This window comes from Tubulanus polymorphus, chromosome 3 (genome assembly GCF_964204645.1).
Source record: "Tubulanus polymorphus chromosome 3, tnTubPoly1.2, whole genome shotgun sequence".
In the NCBI taxonomy this organism is placed as follows: domain Eukaryota; kingdom Metazoa; phylum Nemertea; class Palaeonemertea; order Tubulaniformes; family Tubulanidae; genus Tubulanus; species Tubulanus polymorphus.
In genome coordinates, this window is record NC_134027.1 from 4185804 (window position 1) to 4207203 (window position 21400).

Here is a 21400-nt window from a genome sequence, read left to right on the forward strand (position 1 = left end):
TCAATTTCCTTACAAGTTATACGAAAAAGCGCGGAGAAAGTGAAAAGCAAAAACGTTGATACGTTTTACTATATGGCAAGCGATACTGAATTCCCGACGATTAGTCCCAAAAAAGAAACACATGAAGAACCTAATAATCTATACTGCGTATGTACATGGCGAAATAAATATTATAATCTGAAGACTTTGATGAAATTAATTGTACGCTGAAATTCAAATGTATCGGCCTAGTACTAAACCTATCAACAAAAAATGAAAAAAATAATCTCATCTCAAGACTGACCGGAAAATCATATAATTGTTCGATGAATCTAAACGGAATTTTCACAAACGTGCTCTCATTGGCATTTGGAGATGACAATTTGCGCGGTAAAATAATATGTTCTGCCCATTGACTGATTGCCAGAGTAGCTTTCTATTAGTGTATGAAAAGTCCGCTTACGTTGAGCATAGCGGCAGCACCTCGCGGTCTATTGAGCTTACTGATAGAATGATAACCATAATACTTCATTCATGTTAATCAATGCTTACTAGTGTATAATCCTCGATGCTCTTCCGAATTGGCATGCATATTCTACTATCACTCATAGATTCTGACAAATTTTCTTATATGATTTTATTTTGATTAGCGGACTGCGTAGCTGAAGTTCTGCAAATTCTGAACTATCCAATCATTTTTCACCCTCATCAGTTCCATATAGATGTAGTTCCAATGAAATGATAATAACACAAGGCCGTGGTTTAGACTTTCTTGGAAATGTATATAAATTATATTTTATTTATTTACAGTTGACTTTCTTACAAAAAGGGGAAGTAATGTTACGTTATGTTGTGTCTGACTATTTTGATAAAGACAGACTGACTATTCTCATTTATTCACAAACATCATTCAAACTCTTACATTATATTTACATTTTGCCCTAGTTTTGGAAGAACGTCATTCCAAATCATTCTTTCTCATTTTTACTCCTGTGACAAAGTTCTTATGCACAATCAATCCTCATCCAAAAGCAGATCTATTAAAAATAAGTTAGTGTTATCTCTTCTTTCAATGAATCCTTCATGTACTCAAAAAAGATAATTGTGAGTGATGGACTCAGGAACCAGTAAATCATATTCTAGTTATTGCATTTTACAAAGGTACAGACAAAAATTCATTACATGGAAATTTCACCAAGCAGCACAATATACAAATTCAGCACAGACCATACATACAGTTTATATACGATTTTCAAATTGTCTTAACTGCCTCCATGAAATTTGAAGAATTTTTATTTCAGACAAGTTATGAGGTAGATATAAACATTCCCACCACACATAATTGTACGAAATCTATCGGTTAACCAATAGAAAGTCTCTTTCCTCGAAAATAGTTTAAGAATAATTTCCACAAGTAACCGATAACACCACTGCCTTAAGAGAATTTACTCGACGATTTAAGCGACGATCAGTCATTTTGACAAAGCACTAAATTCACAATGAGAACAATGAACAAATTAGGACAGATCCGTGCATAACGATCAAATTTGGATGAACACGCAACAAAACAAAATTGGAAAAAAGTTGCATCTCCGTGGTTATTGGTTAGGGTCAAAATCAATTTCAAGTCAAACTTAAATGACAGCTATGGAACCAGAGTAATTGAACTCCAACGACCAACAAATTAAAAATACCAAGGACAACAAAACAGATGCATTTCAAACAAATTATCAGTAATCTAACAAAATCAGTTCATCAATTATCAATACATAACAAATACTACTCACACAATTCATACATTTCACAAACTTTAACATGATTCACACGCAATTAAATACACTTCAAATAATGCTGAAACAATACATATATAAATATATATATATATTAGTAGCATGATGAAAATTATAGGCAGTTTGTTAATAAATACCTAACGCTGGTTTTTTTTAAATATTGTTCTATTATTATTGAATAAACACCCCTTCATATCATATATACACCGTAATATACAACATTGTACTTTCATTCTGTGAATTGAAGCATTTTCAGTCTTCAGATTTGAGGAATTTCATGTTTTTCTTCCTCACTTGGCTAGGTATAAGTGAAATGGTGTCGAGTAGCACATGGTTAACAGTCTAATGAAGAATGCATACACTAGTGGTAATCATACTCAGATGATTAGATGATCAATGTCCGAATCACTTTCTATTCGTAAAAAACATATCCAATTCTATCTATAATACCGGTTAGCAGTTGTCAGTTTGAATTATCAAAAGTAGTTTTTTTTTCAGAAAGTCTCATTTAGGACATCTTTTTTTTCAGAGAATCGCATGGCACTAATCATAAGAATTGGTTAAATTTGATATTTTGAAAAAATCCAGCCCATCTTATTACATGAATAAATCTTCTTTTTAGACACAAAAATAGGTTACACCAGCAGATGGTATATGATTCCATAATTCGTCATGATAATAATAATTTTTCCTTCAAATTAACCTATCAACTCTAGATTCAGTGTTCAAGATGCAATGACTTCAACCATCAATTAAGAGATCAAAAACACATTGAATTGAAAATTGCTATAATTCATACCGTAATCAAGAAAAATATCCAGGGAGCTGGAAGCTGAATATACAAAATATGCCTAGATGTCATAAATCTGAAACAATGTTTTATATTCCATTTCCATAGATGCGTATTATAATGTATTCACCACAACACAAGGTTCATCATAGTCCGTCCAGCTGGAAGACCTGATACAGGTCACACACTAAATATGAGCAACAGCAACTCATAACAGCAAGCAGATTATAAACAAATATTCTCTAGTATTTCAAACCCTAGTAGAAAATGCAATCGCTAGAAGGTTCTTACCAAGCGGTGTAGTTCACTGATTGAACCGTAATGATCAATTGTCTCGAACAGACCCCAAAATAAACAGATACGATAGGTTCAGAATGAATGATCAAATAATTATGAAACCTATAGCGAAGAATCTTTGTCAGATTACAGATGTGAGATTGATTATCAGAGGCAGATAAGTACAATGAGTGAGGAGAAATATTAAGGGTGGATTTTAATCGTGAGCAATTATATTCTGGGGTCTCTACAGGCTAATCAGATGTCAACTGAAATTTGTTCTAAGAAATGCACATCCGACTGTTCTGACAATTACACATACAGTTCTGACTAATTGAAAATGCTTTACTAACTCTAAGTGAAATGCCAGAATAAGTTACCACATCCATTTCTAACATCATCATCATTATATATTATAAAGGACCTGATTAATTCTATGTCAACAGCAGTTGAGAAAGACATAAATGGAAACCGTGGCCGTTTTATATCACAACGCACTTATAACTATGCTATCACATATTTGCTTGCATATTCCTATACATATAATATTTATTATCAACAACTACTAGGAGATCACATTAGATTGTGCTGCCATCTGTTCATCTGCTTGCAGTAAAAGTTGCTGTTGCTGCGGTGAAACGAGTAAATTTGACTGCGCAACAATCGGTAGTGTCATCTGCATTGTTTGTTGTTTAGAGGCGCGGTTGATTTTTGGTTGGATGTACGCGTTCGAGCCGATACTGGCGGCAAATACTTGCTGAAAACCCGACGTTCTCTGATGGCGATTAGAGGCACTTTTATCTAAAACAAATCGATCATTTCATTAATCTAATCCAACCGAAACTGCCAAGTTTGACTTTGTAGTGTACAATATCAGCACTAGATTTCTTCTTTCACTCAATTTAAATCCGACAGAAATTCCTCTTGAAATCTGACAGAAAATTCTACGTATGAACTCTAAATGTCCTATTTTGCCTAATTGTTGGATTGGAACAATAAAAATTGACGTCAAAGTGGCACCGCTACTGTGGCAAGCAAGGATTCTGCGTGGATCCGCCAGGTTTGCTAGCGGATACTCATTACCACGCTTCAATTTCTTCTACATTTCAATTGAATTATTCAACTTTTTTCATTAGCAAATCAATTTCCAGTAAATCTATACTCAATGGGTCCATATTATCAGCCGATCTATCTAAAAACTGGTACTTACTTGATAATTTTTGAGAAGGTAAAATATCAGCTGGTTTACTCGGACTTGGTGAACTATTACGACTGGTTGGACATAAAATACCATTGGCTGCGATACTTGAGCTCTACATAAAAATATCAAAAAAGATTTTACATAAAAAGTGAAAAAGTTCCCCCACTTACAAAACATTAAAAAAATGCGTATCCGAATTCATTAAATTTTCCAGGTCTTCCCCAAAATTTGTCAATGATTCCCTGAGTTTTCCAGGTCAGTTGCTGTTCGTTATGTCAAGGTATGATTATTGTAGACTTACTCTGAATGGACTAGGTGTAGTGGACGTTACATGGTTACCAGCTAGTGTTCCTAAAGCGGATGACGCGGCTATTAGCGTTCCCGGTTGTGTCGTGCTTTCCATTAATAACGTTCCCGCTGGAATCGTCGCGAAGAAATTATTAGCGCGAATATCCTGAATTTGTGGTTTCGCTTTCAGCGTAGTTTTGATTTTAGGGTTCGTACCGGCGGCCACAGCAGCGCTTGATTTCAATGTATTACTGTTCAGCGAATGAGTTGAATCAGCTACGTTCGCGCTGGTGATATTAATAAGCTGCCCGTTCGCGAGCCCTCCTTCGTTCATACTCGTCACGACTAAACTGATATCCTTAATGAAATTGTTCGAATTCGATTTCTCCAACGTATTCATACTGCCGACGGAGCCGAGACTAACGTTAACTCCGCTTGGAATAGATATCGATATCGGATTAGAAATGAGTGGAGTGTTAGTATTATTGACGGTGACACTAGGAGACGAACCGCTGCGATGTCGTTTAGCGGGTTGCGACTGTTTACCGGGCTGCAAACCTGAAGTCGATTCGCGCTTCACGGCTTTCGTGATAGTTTTAGGTTTTGGAACACGATTAACATTTTTAGTGGCGTTGAGTTGTGCTAGATTCGCTGCTATTTGACTGGCAGGATCCGCATAATTGAAGTCATACGGGTCTTTCGAGTCGGATGATAGTTCTTGGGGCAGTTTTGATTCAAGACACAATTTCCTATACAATGAAATAAACTTAGTCAACAGATAGACATCATAAAAATAATGGCATTGACTGTGTTCTCGTAATAGTGCGACGATATCTCGACTTACGTATATGGTGGTGGATGTAAATGCTTTTCAACAGCTTGAGAAAACGCTGCTTTCAATAAATCTTGTTTTCGATTGAACACGAAGTGTCCATTCCATCTGGCACCGAATGTACAAGTCTAAAAAATCAAAACAGTACGATATAAATATACCGGTATCCCAAATCACCATCCTGCATTCTTCGTAGAAATGTGGATTGTAATGAAAATAAATCATTCATTCATTATTTAACCTCTTAAAAGAAGTTAAAAGAGTTATCTCATCCAAGCCAACTTTTCCATTTCTGTTTTAGGATAGGTAAATTCGTTCGAGCACCTAGACCCGTTCCCTGAGTATTTTCAACAAATTTATTTGCTTCACTCTCAGCTATTTTAGACACTTATAAGGGCAATACCAGCAATTTCATTCAGGCAACATGGCTACAGGAGACAAGCACAAGCTCTTCATTAAACATCATAATAATTTCAAGCAGATAAAACTTTTTTTTAAAGATTTTTTAAGTGCAAAATTCACCAAATTAATTGAAATAAATTGAACACAGGGGCAGTCCCTTTGACATTATCTGTTGAATATAGGTTACTGAATGACATATGATTGTTTAATCGGGCTTACCGCTGCAGGTCGAGGATGATGAGTCACGTAAGAACAGTCCATTTTATCATGATATTCATCGTCTTCACCATCACTCGATAAACGACTAGTAAACTCAGAAGCAGGCGACGAATCTTGGGGTAAATAAGGCCGGAGTGGCGGACTAAACGCTGGTCTAAAATCACAACAACATTCACACGTATTAATCAACTATCAACACTTATGAGTAGCGATCGATTAGGACAATCATATAAAATCACACATAAACAATATCATGAGGTATATATACTCTAGCGTATCTGTTCCCATTTTTATATGTATCTGATGATTTTCTTTTAATACCAGTATATTAGACTCCTGGGTCCAGTTCCACAGTTGTGAGTTAAGATTTGACTCAGAGTTAACTCATTGAAAATGAACTAACTTTAACTCAGAGTTAACTCTAACTCACGACTGTGGAACTGGGTCCTGAATATTAGAATAATGTTGTAACCCATATTAAACTGAAGTTCAATTAAACTTTTTAGACTTTTTTACATTTTAAGTGTGGTATTTTATATCATCGTCATATCGGGACAGAGTGTTTCATCGATGACCATGAATGATTTACCTTTGTACAACAGAATTAATAAGTTTCGGTGTTTTGGCAAGTTTAGTGACAGCAGCTATAGATGATGTACAGGATAATGATGAGGCTAATGTTAATATTGGTTTTGATATGGCAGTTACTGCATTGACGCCGTTTATTTGACCGGATTTTGCAGATTTTGAGTCAGATTTTCGATTTGCTGGCAGTATTTTAGCACCGGAGCTCGCCGGTGCCGATTTATTCGCCGCTGCTGCAGCTGCGGCTTTCGCTTGCGTTAATAATTCCTTAGTCGCGCGATGTTCGTCTAATAACTGGTCAAACGTTTTTCGACGTCCTTTCACAGCTCTCCTCAATGACAGAGCATGAGTCTGAAAATAGATTTGGAACGAATCTTTTGATAATATTGATGATGATTCATCTTTTCATTTAATGCAACATAACAACGTAATCTTACGCGAAATAAGACTAAGTTTAACCAGAAACGGAATCGTCAGTTTATATATACGTACTTTACATGTAAGGGATCGTGTGCATTGTTTCGCTATATCAGGAATCCAAACACCGCAATGTTTATTTGGATCGAACTCGCGATCTGAAAAATATTACAACACATTTCAAATAAAATATTCCTTAAAAAAATTGCTGCAGTGAAAATTACAAAATTTTACCGACCTTTACATGGCAGCAGTTTCTCTTTTTTGAAAAACAGTGGCGCTGGAACGGTTGATTTGTTACTAGTTTGTACAGAAGTCACGCTGGCAGACGTCATTACGACCGATGTGGCAGACGACGCCGCCGCCACCGTACTTATAGTTCGAGACACAGATGGCGCTGTTTGTAACGGATGATGAGAAGGCGGAGGGTCTACTCCATGCGTAACGTTACTTACAGGACTCGGCACAGTTTTTCGACTAGTCTCCGGAGGAGGACCTTTCTCCGGGTGCAATGTTACTGATTTTTTCATCGCCAGCGGAGACGGCATACGTTCGACTTTAACAACAGGCATCGAATGATTTCTTTTAATTCGAGCCTCCTGCACGCCTTCTCTATTCGACTGCTTCGTGTCGATTACGTCTTTCGTCGTATTTTTACACGATTTTTCCAAAGGTTCTTTTAAACGTTCTTTACCGCGTAGCTCTTGTTCCTTATTCGCGATAAGGTCGTCATCGGATTCATTGTCTACCGATGTTTTAGTCGTTACCAGCGGAGGTGTTAAAGGTCGTTTAATACTCGGCGACGGAGTGTGCGTCGAACGCGACGATGACGACTTCGATGGAGTTTTATTCGGCGTGACTGGAAGAGATTTCACGGAGACAGGCGAACTTGAGACTGATGACTGTTTTTTACGGTTACCATGACTTTGATCTGTGATATAAAGAGAACGACTGTATTCACTGTCCTGCCATTATCAAAAATCAGCTGGGAGGATAAATACTTGATAACGTATTGACTATTCCCGGTAGTACATTCCATTGAAAAATCGACATACATATATTTAATCTCACTTTCATTATCTATTAAGGCAATATTCCTTGAGCTACAATGGCATTGAGATATAACGTATGCATTTAACGTAAACACTTATACGTTTCGCATCATAATAACACATACGTATGAACCCGATGATTATTTTTTTTCAATCCAAAATCACAGACAAAGAACATCCATAAATGAAACCTTAATTGAGTATTACGTATATTGCCTTCCATTAAACCCGACCGACCGGAGTGCCATTTTATCTTTTTGGATAAATGCCAATGCAAACCGTCGTCTCACTTTTAAATAGTCGTTCGTGTACTACATTCATACAGAAATTATCCTCCTCTTAAAACATCTCGTTTGACAATAAAAAGGTAGCTGCTCTTTTTCAGACAGTATTCACAATGAAATAACATTAATTCAAACTGTAAAATTCCCAATAACGTAATTAAATCAATTCACATATATACGTGCGTGGTACCATCTGACTAAATGACAACGCTGTCTATAGCAACTCTATGCAGGATCCTAGTGTTTCCTATCAAACTTCTAGCACTAATCGACAATTGCCGACAAAATGGTCGACATTTGATTGCGAGGAGAAACTCACGATTTCACATAATCGTTGTCACTGCGACCACTCACTCGATGGCATTCCAGGACTATAATTTTAATGATGTTACAATACACGACTGTTATGTGTTTATACGCGCGTGGATAGAGAGAGAGATCAATAGTAATATACTAACAAACGTGTGCGCCGTGCATCGATGACGACCTCGCTCTGCATCTAACGCATTCACGACATTAATCTCTTGTTTTTCAGCGACTAAATGACGAACAACCGTTATCAATCTTTCATCCATTCTCCGCGACGATCGAATAATCATTCACAATAACTACGCGTAGCTAACGTACGTACTCATCGTTTAAAACCGACAACACGACGCCCCCCCAAATATAGTCATTCCCCGTTCATATCGATATATATTCAGTGATTATACCCTAGAGTAATAAGTGTACCTCAAACACTAGACTATATTACATATCCGTATTCTATATTTTGATTCAAATGTTTTATATATACTTCCTATTACCTGCGTTATCGATATAAGGATGTTTGAAAATAATGACTGTATAAGTGCTCGAGATATTTTGTGATTACTGAATTGCGTCATCGTCGATAGATAAAGTCCCATCAGTCGCATTCATGTTCGTACATCCCTTTAACACTGCGCGTACAATACAACCGGTGTTATCAAGCGAAAGTCATTTATCGATTCCTATCATAATATTACAGTTGAGAGCAATGTAGAATATTGTGTTTTTGCTCGCTCTCTCTCTCAGTAAACCAGGTCAAAACCGTTTTTCGCTTACTACATTATAATCTACAGTCTGTTAATAAATAAATATCGCGCAGCGCCCGATGTGAACTACTTCTGTTACGCGTTCTGAATAGAAAATACATGATACCTCGCTCGCGCGGCGGCAGAGTTCAATCCATTCCTAAATTATTAAATACCTCGCTATTTTCATCCTTTTTAATTATGAAATATTTGTAAAGCAAAGTTTCGTGGAATACGTGGATTTTTATGAATAATATCTTTACTTCCTGATAGAATAAGCCAATGAAATGAAACGAAAAAATATTCTATAGACAAACTTATATCATAATTGACTGAAACAAACTAATAAATATCTCAACACCATTTCCAAGATGAGACTAAAATTCTCTCCTTTTTTTTATAGATGTACCTTCATGTAGCAATCAATCATAATAATACAGGTTAACCAATTTGCAAAACGAATCAAAATTGAATTTGTTTCGATACACATTCAGAAATACCTTGTATTGACCGCAAGAAACAAAATGATTTGCTTTACGTCTGCCATCATTAAAACCGTCTTCGTTTTAGCCGAGGGCAACAAGAAACGAAGCAACATCAAAGAATAGAAATGAAGGACTACACGAAGTTTACCACTGATTAAATGACTTCCTTTGGAGAAATTTTTTGTTATTATCATATATAAATCCCTGAAGTCATAGAAAGATGTCATCCACAAAACCTACAAATTGTCTCTACTGGTAGTGTTAGGAAATGTTCAGGACGTTTTGATAGCTTTGGCACGCTCCTAGGTCTGTTCGTTTCTGGACAAAGTCAATGGGGTATTTTAGGCAAACCAAGATCGTAGTGAAGTCCACACTGACACTGCTTTGAATCTGGTAAGTAACAAGACTCATGGAATCAGTAGGTTGGGCTCAGTCATACCAGCTGATACCAGTATATTATACTTTCAGCAGTAAATATATGACCCTAATGAGGCACACTTGGTCTTTCACCTATAAAAGTTGCCCAAGCAACAAAATGGATTAATGAATGTCTTCCTTAAAAACTAGTTTCAAGTTGGTCACAAGGAGGAAAACTTGTTGCATTTCGGTATAAAAGAGAGCAATGAATTTCAAAGCTACCGGTCTAGGGATTTCAATTGGAAAAGTTAGGTTACAATTTTTTGGTTAATCATATGCTCTCGGATTATCAGAGCAATGAGGAGTTTTTTCAAATCGTAATCATACCTATATGATGCTGCAATGCCTGAGGTTTAACCACATGACCACATTTGTCACACATGACTAAGTAGAATTCATCTTGTGATGGACATAAACCATAAAGACCCATATCTGCAATAAAAATCATTACTTTGTAAATCTAATTTGATATATTCAAATGCATATTATCGCAGTTAATCAGGGTTTAATTTCCAGTTGAGTTTTATGAAAAAGTTGTAAGTATGAAACCAGGCACGGATCTAGGGAGTCACGAAAGAGGCCGAACGATCGAAATGAAACGCCCTAGAGAATTTCTCTGCGGAGGAAACTTGTCTATATAGGATTCATTCTTCAGTGCCCCGGGATCCGATACCGATAAGTTTCAATCATTGTATTTACTGAAAGTAACATTAATCAAGTAACCATTAGCAATAAACCAAAATTTGAGTTGGAATTTTACTGGACAGTTTTGCAATAATGAAATCGAAGAAATTAAATCGATTGAAAAGCCCTAAAATATTTGATGCTTGACCATGTTAAATACCGGTAGCAGTCATCAATCAGGGTGAGCTATTTCCTGGAATTTTGACAGTATCCCGGTATTTCGAGGGTACTAAAACTTGAAATAAAACTATCCTGACAAGATTTAGGAAATATCTGATTTCTTCAGAAGATGTTTATTTCAATTCTTCGCTTTGTTTTCTTGATTAGAAACTTAAATCAAAGACAAACTAGGAAACCAAACTTCGACGCAGGATACTAACACAACAGATAATCCACTATCTAGAGAAGATACCCTTTAGAATGGGGATACCAACTGCGGCAACCGAGGATTCAGTGACAATCCTCCAGGTTCGCTAGTAGTTACTGGGTTACCTGTGCTTCAATTTCCTCATTCCACTTAAATTTCAATCAACTTTTCTCTTTTATAGTGAAAGTGAATCTTATATCTATTTGAGACTTGTTTAATAATATCAATTTTGTAAGGCTAAAAATCCAGTTCCATACGAGCCAAATTTTCATCACAAATAACTCAGTGTATTGTTGTGCCATCTGGTGAGAACCGGTATCCCATTGCTTAAACCAAGCCTCGATGGGAGTTTATAAGAATAACGCCTGATTGGCAAAATATCCACTTCTCACTAGAAAATACCATGCTCATGAATCAATGGTTTGAGTTTCTTGACGAGAGTGATAAATATCTGAAAACAAATCTTGAGTAGCAATGTAAGGTTCAGTCGGGCGGCATCTGTCGGTTTAGAAGTTCGAACTGAGTTAGCTGACGCGGATATTGGTCAGCTCTACGTACCAGCTTTTCTGAGTTTCATGCTGTCACTTCGAGACCCTCTTTTCACAGTTGAACCTTTGTCTTCGTTGTTGTCTTCTGAAATATATGCAGAGTTAATGTTCAAGATTAAAAGGTATAATTTAAGTCAAAGAACTCAGTTTCAGGGCGAAAAAGTGAATCTAAAATTTTTGTTATTTCATTGGTTACTTCATGTTTACAACGAGGACAGCAACCAAAACTCCCAATTAAAAATGTGAAATAAACATTGAAGGATACCCTTTGTGGGTTTCAACTTCATCATTTAACACTGGAGGTGACTCAGACTGGGTCCGAGGAGGCCGACTTCTCTAATCTATTACTAACAACAAAAGCAACAAACAAAATCAAGATATAAGATGCTTCTATTCAATAGACAATCTATTCTCATTCTTATCAATTTCAACAATTACAGGTTAGCTTCAGAAATCGGACCGCGAGATTTCAAGATTTGTTTCTTAGCAAAATAAAGGAGAACGAATGAATCAAATTTTATTGAGTGAATGTTTGAAAACACGTCGCACTTTAAGTAAAGTTTTTGGAAGTATCGGGATGCTTTGGTCAGGATATTGGGCACTGTAAGATTCAGGGAAACTCGCATCTATAAAACTATACCATTTTTATTGTCAACAGTGGCCGCTGAGGCCCACACGGTCCACGCTTGACCAGCGAAAAGCGACGGACTGTCATCTTCTGTCGCCATTTTGCATCTTCTTGTTGCTTTTGACGGAAAATGCCGAAGTCGCTGTATCACGATCGGCAAAATCCGTGATGAAGTTCGCTTACACCATTCAGATGATTTTTTTTCGGAAATGACAACGGAACCACTTCAACTATTTATTTTACTCTCTGATTTTAAATACATATCTATTAGCTATCAAATTTAGAAAAAAATAATTTCTGCTTACTTACGATTTTTTAAATTTTTACGACATATAAGCGACAAAATGGGGACTGTCGGCGATGGTAAGGAAGTCAACAATTTTATCTGTTTTTTGGTTACTACTACCTCGGATAATTTAGTTGAATAAAATTTGACCTTACTAGACTTTATTCTGACCCGATTTCTATCCATTCATGATCTTAAACTGATTAAATAGTCGAAAATATTCGAGAAATTACGAGTATTATAATTAACATTCTTCTGTTTCGATTACTTCCGGGTTCCATCAAGTTGAAGTTAGCGTTGTTGTTAATGTTGTTGGCTAATTATATTGTCAAGGATTGTGTTTTTCGTTTCAGATGAGATCATTCGAAGGCGTTTACTGATTGAAGGTGATGGTGGAGGGGATGATAGACGAATAACTACACTTCTTAAATCATTCATCAAATGGAGCACAGTTAAAGATTCGGAGGAAGATAGGTACACGATTTGTCTGATGTTAGGATGCTGTTTATTGTTCATTTCGTCTGATTTAGCAATCATAGTAATGTAATGTAATGTAATTTATTTCATCATCAATTATAATTACAAATAAAATGTATAACAAATAATTAGATTGATGACGAGGGACCTGAACAGAGCCTTAAAGGCTGTACAATCACTAGGACGTTCAGGCCCCCTAGAGAAAAAAAGAAGATTGATGGTAATAATAACAATAGTAATGCTAATAATAATATAATAATAATAATAATAATAATAATAATAGTGCTAATAATAATAATAATAATGATAATAATAATGATAATGATAATAATCATAATGAAAATAATAGTAATTATTATTATTATCATAATAATTACAACCGTAATTATAATTATAATTTACTGTAAAAAAGCCTCTTATTGTCATTTGAGTAGATGGAAGATAGATGAATCGAAAAAAAAATTGCTTATGCTGTATTTCGTTATGATCAATATGTACTAGTTGTTATCATCATTTTATGTTGTGTACATGTTTTCTATTGATAGTTATGGAACCTACCAGAAAATGATAGCGATGTTGGCGCAATGTGAGTTCGCTATGGATAAAACACATCTTGTATACGATATGAATTTAAAAGAACAGAAAAATTATGAAGAACTCAATCAACAAATAGGTATGATAATCATATTGATATTATAGATAATCATGGTCCGTATTTCCGTAAATTGTGATGCAGATAAAGATTGATTTTGATACATTGATTCTTTTTGATTTTGATTCAATTAAAGAGACCAATATTAGTGAAGCTGTGAAGAAGATCAAAGAATGTAAACTAGAGCTTCAAGAGGCAAAACGAATACGCAAGAATAGGCAAGGTATTTATTGCTTTTCGTATTGAATCGAAACACATGAATCATGAAACATGTGTCTATTTACAAACGGATGTTTTGTTTTGTTAGAATATGATGCACTGGCAAAAGTGATTCAGCAACATCCTGATAGACAAGAAACATTCAAGTAAGTATTTAAAAGTGCAGATTTAAATGTTTTATTGCTCATTCCTGTTCTTTATATATGATTACGATTTTTACAGGCAATTGGAGACTTTAGATAAGGAACTGGAAACTCTCAAAAAGGAACAACAGGATCTCGATGATAAGGTGCCATTTCCGCTCGATTATTTTTCATTTCTGTTCTATACTCTCTTTTTTTCTGGTCCAAGTGACCTCAATGTATAGTGTTTTGATGTCAGATTTCAAAGGCTCATAAAACCTTTCTATGCCTAACAGTACATAAGTCAAGTGTTGAATATTGAATATTTTTTTGCAGTTGGTTATCAGGAAAAAACAGTTTCATTTACTGATATCAGCCATACATCAATTACAAAGCATATTTGAAGGTATGTTCTGTCAATGCCACGGTTAATTCTGACCAAACAAATTCTGGATATAAAAATTCAAATCATATTTGTATATTTCTTGTATAGAGGAAGATAAGAATGAAAATGAAGTGGAAGAAGAGAAGGAAATGGATATGAGCTGATGAAATGATACAATTGTGCGAATAATGGGAATGAACTTCGTGTGAAAATGTCCGCTCTGATTACAGTAGCATTGTCGATTGAATTTGTGTTCACGTTCATTGTATTTGTAGAAGCAGCTGTAAATAGATATGAATGAAAAACTTTTATATTGAAGATCAGTGTCTTGAATTTTTTTATTTGATTTTCACTGAGAAGCCAATTTGAGCTTGCAATGGAAAAACTGATTTACTTAATCATTAATCAAATACAAAGCTAGTGGATTCCTGCAGGTTCCACATGAACCTCCTGCCCGTCCTGACGATGTGTGCCGATTCATATTACGTTTTTCACGTTGACAAACTGCATCTTTAGATGATTTTGGATCACTCAAAGTTGTCATCCAAATAACGCCCTGAAATGGAAATGTGTGACTTGCATAAATCTAATGATATATAGTAGTATAGAAATCTGTACAAACTGCGTATTGGTGCTCAATCTAAAACGAGTACAATAGAAGAATAGTTTGTAAAAAGATGTGATTAGCCATTCTACGATGTCACGAATTGCTTCGCACCCATGGCTGAAATTGAAGTCCCGTGCCAGTTAAGTCTACTCTAAATTCCCCATCTAGATGGTCACTTCCAGCGCACGATCCCGCCTCCATGTATCTCGGATGGTATTCGCCTTTCGTTTCGGCGAAGGTCAGATCGGTGTCATCTATTGTTAAATTTTCCTATAAAGAATTAGAATATGTGGCTGCTTTATATGTAAGTGAGGATATGATTATCACGTAGATATTTAGAGACCGAATGATAGGAATATGAGGAATACGGTATGCAGAAGTGCGATAAGTACTTACATTATTTGGCTTTATTCTGATCTTACTGAACTTAGAGATGCCATTTCTTCCTGGGTAGTTCTTCACGATCGAATAATTCTTGTCCTTTCCTGCTGGCAAATTCAGATAATCTTTGGGATTCGAGTCCATGTCTTTACAATAAACTTTGAGTGGTTTTCGGCCGATGCGTCTCGGATATATTGTGTAATCGCCGTCAAATGGTCGTCCCATATGGGAAATATCGACACAACACGCTGGCTTTTCTATTAAAAAACATTACTCTTCAAAAGCCTTATACCTTTTTGATCTAATTGTCTTCGAATTATGTAAAGTACGTATATTCTTAAATAATCAGATCTACGTATATACTTACCCATTCGCTTTTCCCCACATTCTGTCCCAATCCCACACTGAAAAATAGAACAGTCATATGATGTTCGATTGAATTAACTACAGATTCTTCCGATGTCGACGAATTTGAATTTACTGCTGAAAAATAGTTGAATCCTGGTCTGTATTCTAGTGGAATTTCACAAAAGGCGACGTCATTGTTCAACTGACAAATCTTTTCATCCTTGTTCCAGTTATAACTTTGACACTTGTCAAGTTTATCGCATTTCTTCTCGCACGCATCTGGACTTTTTAATTTTCCTTCCCACAGATATGGACCGCTAAGCGCGTGATCAGTTGTATGCTTTGATAGGATACTGAACGTCTTCGAAGCATAACTAATATTGACAATTGAAAACCCCAAAATCCAAAACAATGCTATAAGCTTCATACTAAAATGATATTTTATTTCAACAACTGGGGCAATTCGCAACTGAATCAATGTTTAATTCTCTCACCCTTTATTTCAATTTCCCAAGTCACATGATATCAACATATCACAATGTTACAGTTTTATCATGTTTAACTTGGTTATCATTATGTATTCACGTGCTGAAGGTTTGAGATTATACTGATTCATAAGTTCCGTCAGTAAATATGATTGAAAAAAGATTCAGAACCGCATCAGCGGTGATCGTGAACGACATTTCTATCGTGTCCAAAGAATATATATCTTCATGTTGATAAATCACTTTTATCTCTGCGCCTAATTATTCGACACAATACGTCTTCACCTAGATTCGATATCTTTTGAAAGAGACTTACGCAGCCAAACAGTTAACATCTCAAAGTAAATGTGCACCATATTGCAAGCTATCGATTTTGAATGCAGCTGTTCTGGTACCCGGCCGGTACCTCCATTTTAAATCATTGGTCTGCGTAATATATTTTTTACTCAAAATCCGACAAAGCATCATCATCCCTCGATCATTTGAAACTGTAAGTGCCTTTTGCAACTATACGTATTATGTAAACTATTTACGTAATTCATTCTGCTATAATAGGGGTTTATGAAGATGCCGATGTTTTGCTTTCCGGCAAAATCCAAACATGTGTTGATACTGGACATGGAAATCAGGAATCGAATGAACATATGGCTGCTCTATATGATTTAGTGTTGTAGCTAAGCATACGGCATTTTGATGACAACCAACATTTCGAACTGCGTCGTTTGTTTCTGACTGAGATTTTTAAGAACGTCCTGTTTTCAGGTTCCCCTTCGATATAACAGTTCGGAATGGCTGAATGGCGTGAAGTGATATTGAATGGCGTAAATGAAGTAGTTTTTCCGCGAGCTATTCCGGGAACCATTGCAGTATACGGAGAGAGCTTTCATCCGATCATCACCAACAAATTCGGACAAGTACTGTGCGCTGCAGGTAAATACCAAAACCAATCGTCACCATTCGTACAACATTGAGCTTAATGGGATAGTGGTTATATCATCTATTTGTGTACTTTCGGTCGTTTCTTCCTGTCAGCTCTATTCATTCTTGTTCTTCAGGTGAAGTCGGGAACGGTCGCATTGTCGTATTAAGCCATAGTAGATTCATTGCCGACTGTCATTCACTAACCGAAAATGGCCTATTTTGTAAGAACATCAAGTTCTGGCTGACTAGAGGTAGCTATGAGGATGATAGCGAAGAATGTGAAGTTGTCGATATCAGTAAAGTCGAAAGTATCAGTGACATCCCACGAAACAATAAAATATGTTCGTGGACCACGAAGAATCTACCAGACAATGAAATAGATAAGATGGTAAAGTGGTTGGAAGAGGGTGGAGCACTCGTGTGCGGTGCTTGTACTTGGGGATATTTACAACTTCATCCCGGAAAGGAAATATCTGATATGCCCTTGAGTCGACTATTTCAGGCAATCGGAGGGTTGGTTTTTGTGGGCGGAACAAAGTTCAAACACGAGGGCCATGAAACTAAAATGAGCGAAAACAAGGCAGCCTGTGCTAGATTGGATGTGATTTGTAAGGAGGCAATTAATAACATAGAATTTCTTGGAACTATCAGCGCAGTTCTTAAACACCTTCCCGACAACATCTGTGATTGCCATAAACAAAATATAACAGAATTATTGGACACATTAGAGACAGACACTCACTGCATTCCAACAAAAGAAAACTTAATTTCAACCGATAGAACAAAAAGAATCGCGAAGTTGAGATGCGATATGCTGATATACGAAGGCATGAAAGGCAATGCGGTTGTTGCGCCCGGAATAAATCATTTTCCGGGGATATTTTCAACCGCTCCGAAACTCGAAAATGTCAAACTGAGAATTCATTCAACTTGTAAGAAATACCACGCTACCGGATGCTACTTACCAGCAGGAACGGTGATGGGGATTGATTGGAATTCAAGAAATCAATGGAATGTATTTGTTGGGCTCCATACTGACAAGCTGAAGATGAATAAAAGAACATGGAGTAGATGGCCCAGGATAATAGTAAAGAAAGCAATGAAATCATCTCCAATGAAAATTTGCAGTCCATTTGGCGGCTTAGTATATTTGGAATCTCCACCAAATGCCAGCGAAGTTATAGATGTTACTTTGAACGATGTCGTCCCAGCACCAGTCTTCACATATGAAACAGCTAAAGAGTGGACAAGCTCCCACATACAGAAACCTGGTTTATGGTGTGATATCATAGGAGATAAGATCTCATTCATCATGCCGAGTCGTGCAGTGAGAAATCTGACTGATTTGACACAGACGATGAAAGTTTGGGATTCAGTGGTCGATGCTCACATAGAATTACGTGGTTGTGACCCTTCATTGGGACGAGGTCAGATTGTCATAGCCGATCAACAGTTACAATGGGGCTACATGCATGCTGGATATCCCATTTGCACCCATCTCGATGTTTCAGACTGTGATAATGTAAATATCAATACTTAAGTATTTAGGCCTAATTTCTGAAAAAGTTTTCGTATCATGATTTTTTAGCATAATTCAATTGGCTTCACATGTGTGATACACGTATCTCGTAGGTCGATGGTTTTCTGCTGTACGGTGAGAAAGTTAAACGCGATGGGAAGTGGGGATTGTTCCACGAACTAGGACATAATTTCCAAGATAAACTGTGGACATGGGATGGCACCAATGAAGTAACAGTTAACATATTCACCTTGCATGCCATGGATGTCATCTGTAATAAGTCACCATGGATACACCCCTGGTTGAAAAAACATATGAACTCGGCTGAAAGTTACCTAAAGGTAAGTAATTAACACTTAATGTCAGCGTTCCCAGAAACCTGTGGTCACAACTGCAGCTATCTCGCATCTTTGTGGTGTGTGGGTGATTTGGTTCTAAATGAAATGTGGTCGGACGCCATGGCGGATCAACTAAAACATAGGGGATTGTAGTTCCTCGGATTTAAAACCTGGGTTGTGATGTCCTGGTGTAGGAGAAATACAAAAATTATATTCGACAATCCGACAATGAGGACCAATGTCGGGGAAATCTGTTCTGATTGTCGGAGACATGGCTTATCATTCGTAGCAATATAGACTCACCCTCGCCTTAACTCAAACATCACAGTACGGTATATTGGATTTTGTTTCCGTTTTTCATTAGTGACGGTTTCATTAACTTTCGTAATCTTACGCATTTACATTCCTGCCGAACTTGCAATAGGTTTTGATATTTGTCATCATTATATTTCATTAGGATGGTGCAGATATTGACAAATGGAGAAAGAGTCCTGGTATTGCCTTGATCGTTTACGCCCAATTGGCGCGTGATTTCGGGTGGGATGCTTACAAAACCATCTTTCTAAAATATAACCTGCTTCCAAAGCGTAAGCATCCAAAGACCCGCGCAGAAAAGGAGAGCCAATGGATAAAACTGTTTTCCAAGATCGTAAAACGCAATTTGTGCCCACTTTTTGAATTTTGGGGTTGGTCCATAGCGGATAGAATTTCTGCTAAATTGAAGAAATTTGTGCCGTATCTGCCGAATGACGAAACTACTGAAATAGCACCAGACCGAGCGAGAATTATAGCAACGAAGTATGGCTGTGAATTCCCGGGCGTATCACGCACTAAAAAGGAAGAATTATAAACATATGATAGACTCTTCTTCATCTTTGTGAAAAATTATTTTACCTTCAGGTTTCAATTAACATTTCAAATGTTGATATATTATTGTAATTGTGATGAATTCATATCAAGCCTTGTAGAAATTGCGGCATGATTCTTCTACTTATCAGCAGGAACGGTGGTGGATGTTATTGGGATGCATTGAACTTAAACATTTGCTGATCTATATGGCGGCTTAGTTTTTCTGGAATCTTCATCAAACGCCAGCGAAATCATTTATGTTACTTAATGTAGTGAGAAACGACTGAATAGTATGGTGGCTGATTTGGAACATGCCAATATATCATTCCACCCTTAAAGAAAACGCGCAAAACCAATTTCACCGCGTTTTTTTCGCGTTTTCGTGGATGATGAAAAAATATTGTTATGTCCGGAATGAGCCTCCGTGAAATGGCATCGGTCGAAGCGGGTTTAATTATAGCAACGAAGTATGTTCATGAGCATATCATCCTTTAGAAACGAGAAATTGTAAATACCTGTAATAATGGTAAATGGTCTTCATCATCGTGTTTGTGAAAGCCTATCGTTTCCAATTGATTTTTTTTCTCGATGCAGCGGTTGAAACTATCGAAAAATGATTTCCAGTAAGCTTCCTTATGTTACTTTTCAATCAAGTTTCAAATGTAATTTTTCAAGTTGAGACTGTATATAATTATTGTATCGGGTATGAAATAATGAAGCCTAGATTGAAAAGGCATTTGTTATGTGAGTTCTTGTTGAAGTAGCAATAAATTATACAGATCTCGGCATTTTTACACGTTTACTTTTGAGTCTTTGGTCATCACCAGCCAATATTTACACCATTAGAGCACGTATGTCTCCGTTTCATTTTCCCTGGGAACGAAATAATCCTCACGTTCAAACGAAATCCTTTTTTTAATGGTAGGCAATTCCCCCTGACCCCTGAATCCGTGGAGCTGGTCAAAAAGATTATTAATGATATCAGGGCCGATCTCGTGACTACCGTAGTTTAATATCCATTAATCCTTCTAATCTACGTAACTAAACCTGTATTTATGGAAAGTAGCCCAATTATGGTATGATTCTCATCTCGTCACATGAAATAAGTTGATTCTTACAGAATGCTATCTGGACCCAACATATGATATGTAATTGCGGATCGATCGCGGATTTGGAATCATAGAATTAAGTCTAACACCCAAATGAAGTATCCCCCTCCAAGATAGAATCAGTAAAGTAGATACCCAAATGTAATAACCATGGACGTATAAATAGTTTATACGTCCATGTGATAACTGATCGTTGCAAACGCTCCATACAATTCGAATTCGTATTGCAATCCAACAACCAATAACTATAGTTTAAAACGCATAGCCACATTACAATGGTTCAATCAGCCTAAGCGCTAATTTTGATGTGATGAATTTTTGAATTCTATAATGGATACAGGGTTTTGTTGGACACGCTTTTTAGTAGAGTAATGATGTTTTACACATATAAGTTTATGAAACA

General features: G+C 36.5%; 4 protein-coding genes across 5 annotated transcripts; 2 read left to right on the top strand and 2 right to left on the bottom strand.

Annotated features, from left to right (window-relative positions):
* Positions 1 to 794: 794 nt before the first annotated feature.
* LOC141901200 (ataxin-7-like) lies at positions 795 to 12399 on the bottom strand. The gene is made up of 12 exons (XM_074788310.1): positions 12312 to 12399; positions 11682 to 11756; positions 10400 to 10504; positions 8574 to 8653; positions 7018 to 7744; positions 6855 to 6937; positions 6367 to 6713; positions 5778 to 5931; positions 5169 to 5284; positions 4338 to 5073; positions 4046 to 4148; positions 795 to 3636 (listed from the first exon to the last, which is right to left on the bottom strand). Exons 1-12 carry the CDS (start codon positions 12397 to 12399, stop codon positions 3401 to 3403), a joined length of 2850 nt encoding a protein of 949 aa, XP_074644411.1. The 3' UTR covers positions 795 to 3400.
* A 154-nt stretch (positions 12400 to 12553) lies between these two features.
* On the top strand, positions 12554 to 14686 carry LOC141902518 (THO complex subunit 7 homolog). The gene is made up of 8 exons (XM_074790287.1): positions 12554 to 12662; positions 12939 to 13059; positions 13608 to 13735; positions 13851 to 13937; positions 14022 to 14079; positions 14156 to 14222; positions 14392 to 14461; positions 14549 to 14686. Exons 1-8 carry the CDS (start codon positions 12644 to 12646, stop codon positions 14602 to 14604), a joined length of 606 nt encoding a protein of 201 aa, XP_074646388.1. The 5' UTR covers positions 12554 to 12643; the 3' UTR covers positions 14605 to 14686.
* On the bottom strand, positions 14582 to 16256 carry LOC141902517 (uncharacterized). 2 transcript variants are annotated; one of them, XM_074790286.1, is made up of 6 exons: positions 15910 to 16256; positions 15796 to 15832; positions 15444 to 15685; positions 15159 to 15317; positions 14835 to 14996; positions 14582 to 14721 (listed from the first exon to the last, which is right to left on the bottom strand). In XM_074790286.1, the coding sequence occupies exons 1-5, from the start codon at positions 16201 to 16203 to the stop codon at positions 14835 to 14837; spliced, it is 894 nt and encodes a 297-aa protein (XP_074646387.1). In that variant the 5' UTR covers positions 16204 to 16256; the 3' UTR covers positions 14582 to 14721. The 2 variants fall into 2 exon arrangements, with proteins under 2 accessions (XP_074646387.1, XP_074646386.1); XM_074790285.1 differs by lacking the exon at positions 14582 to 14721 and having other exon boundaries at positions 14751 to 14996.
* Positions 16257 to 17035: 779 nt separating this feature from the next.
* LOC141901987 (TRPM8 channel-associated factor homolog) lies at positions 17036 to 20635 on the top strand. Its single transcript, XM_074789600.1, has 4 exons — positions 17036 to 17191; positions 17317 to 18704; positions 18815 to 19042; positions 19497 to 20635. Exons 1-4 carry the CDS (start codon positions 17050 to 17052, stop codon positions 19887 to 19889), a joined length of 2151 nt encoding a protein of 716 aa, XP_074645701.1. The 5' UTR covers positions 17036 to 17049; the 3' UTR covers positions 19890 to 20635.
* The last annotated feature ends 765 nt before the right edge of the window (positions 20636 to 21400 follow it).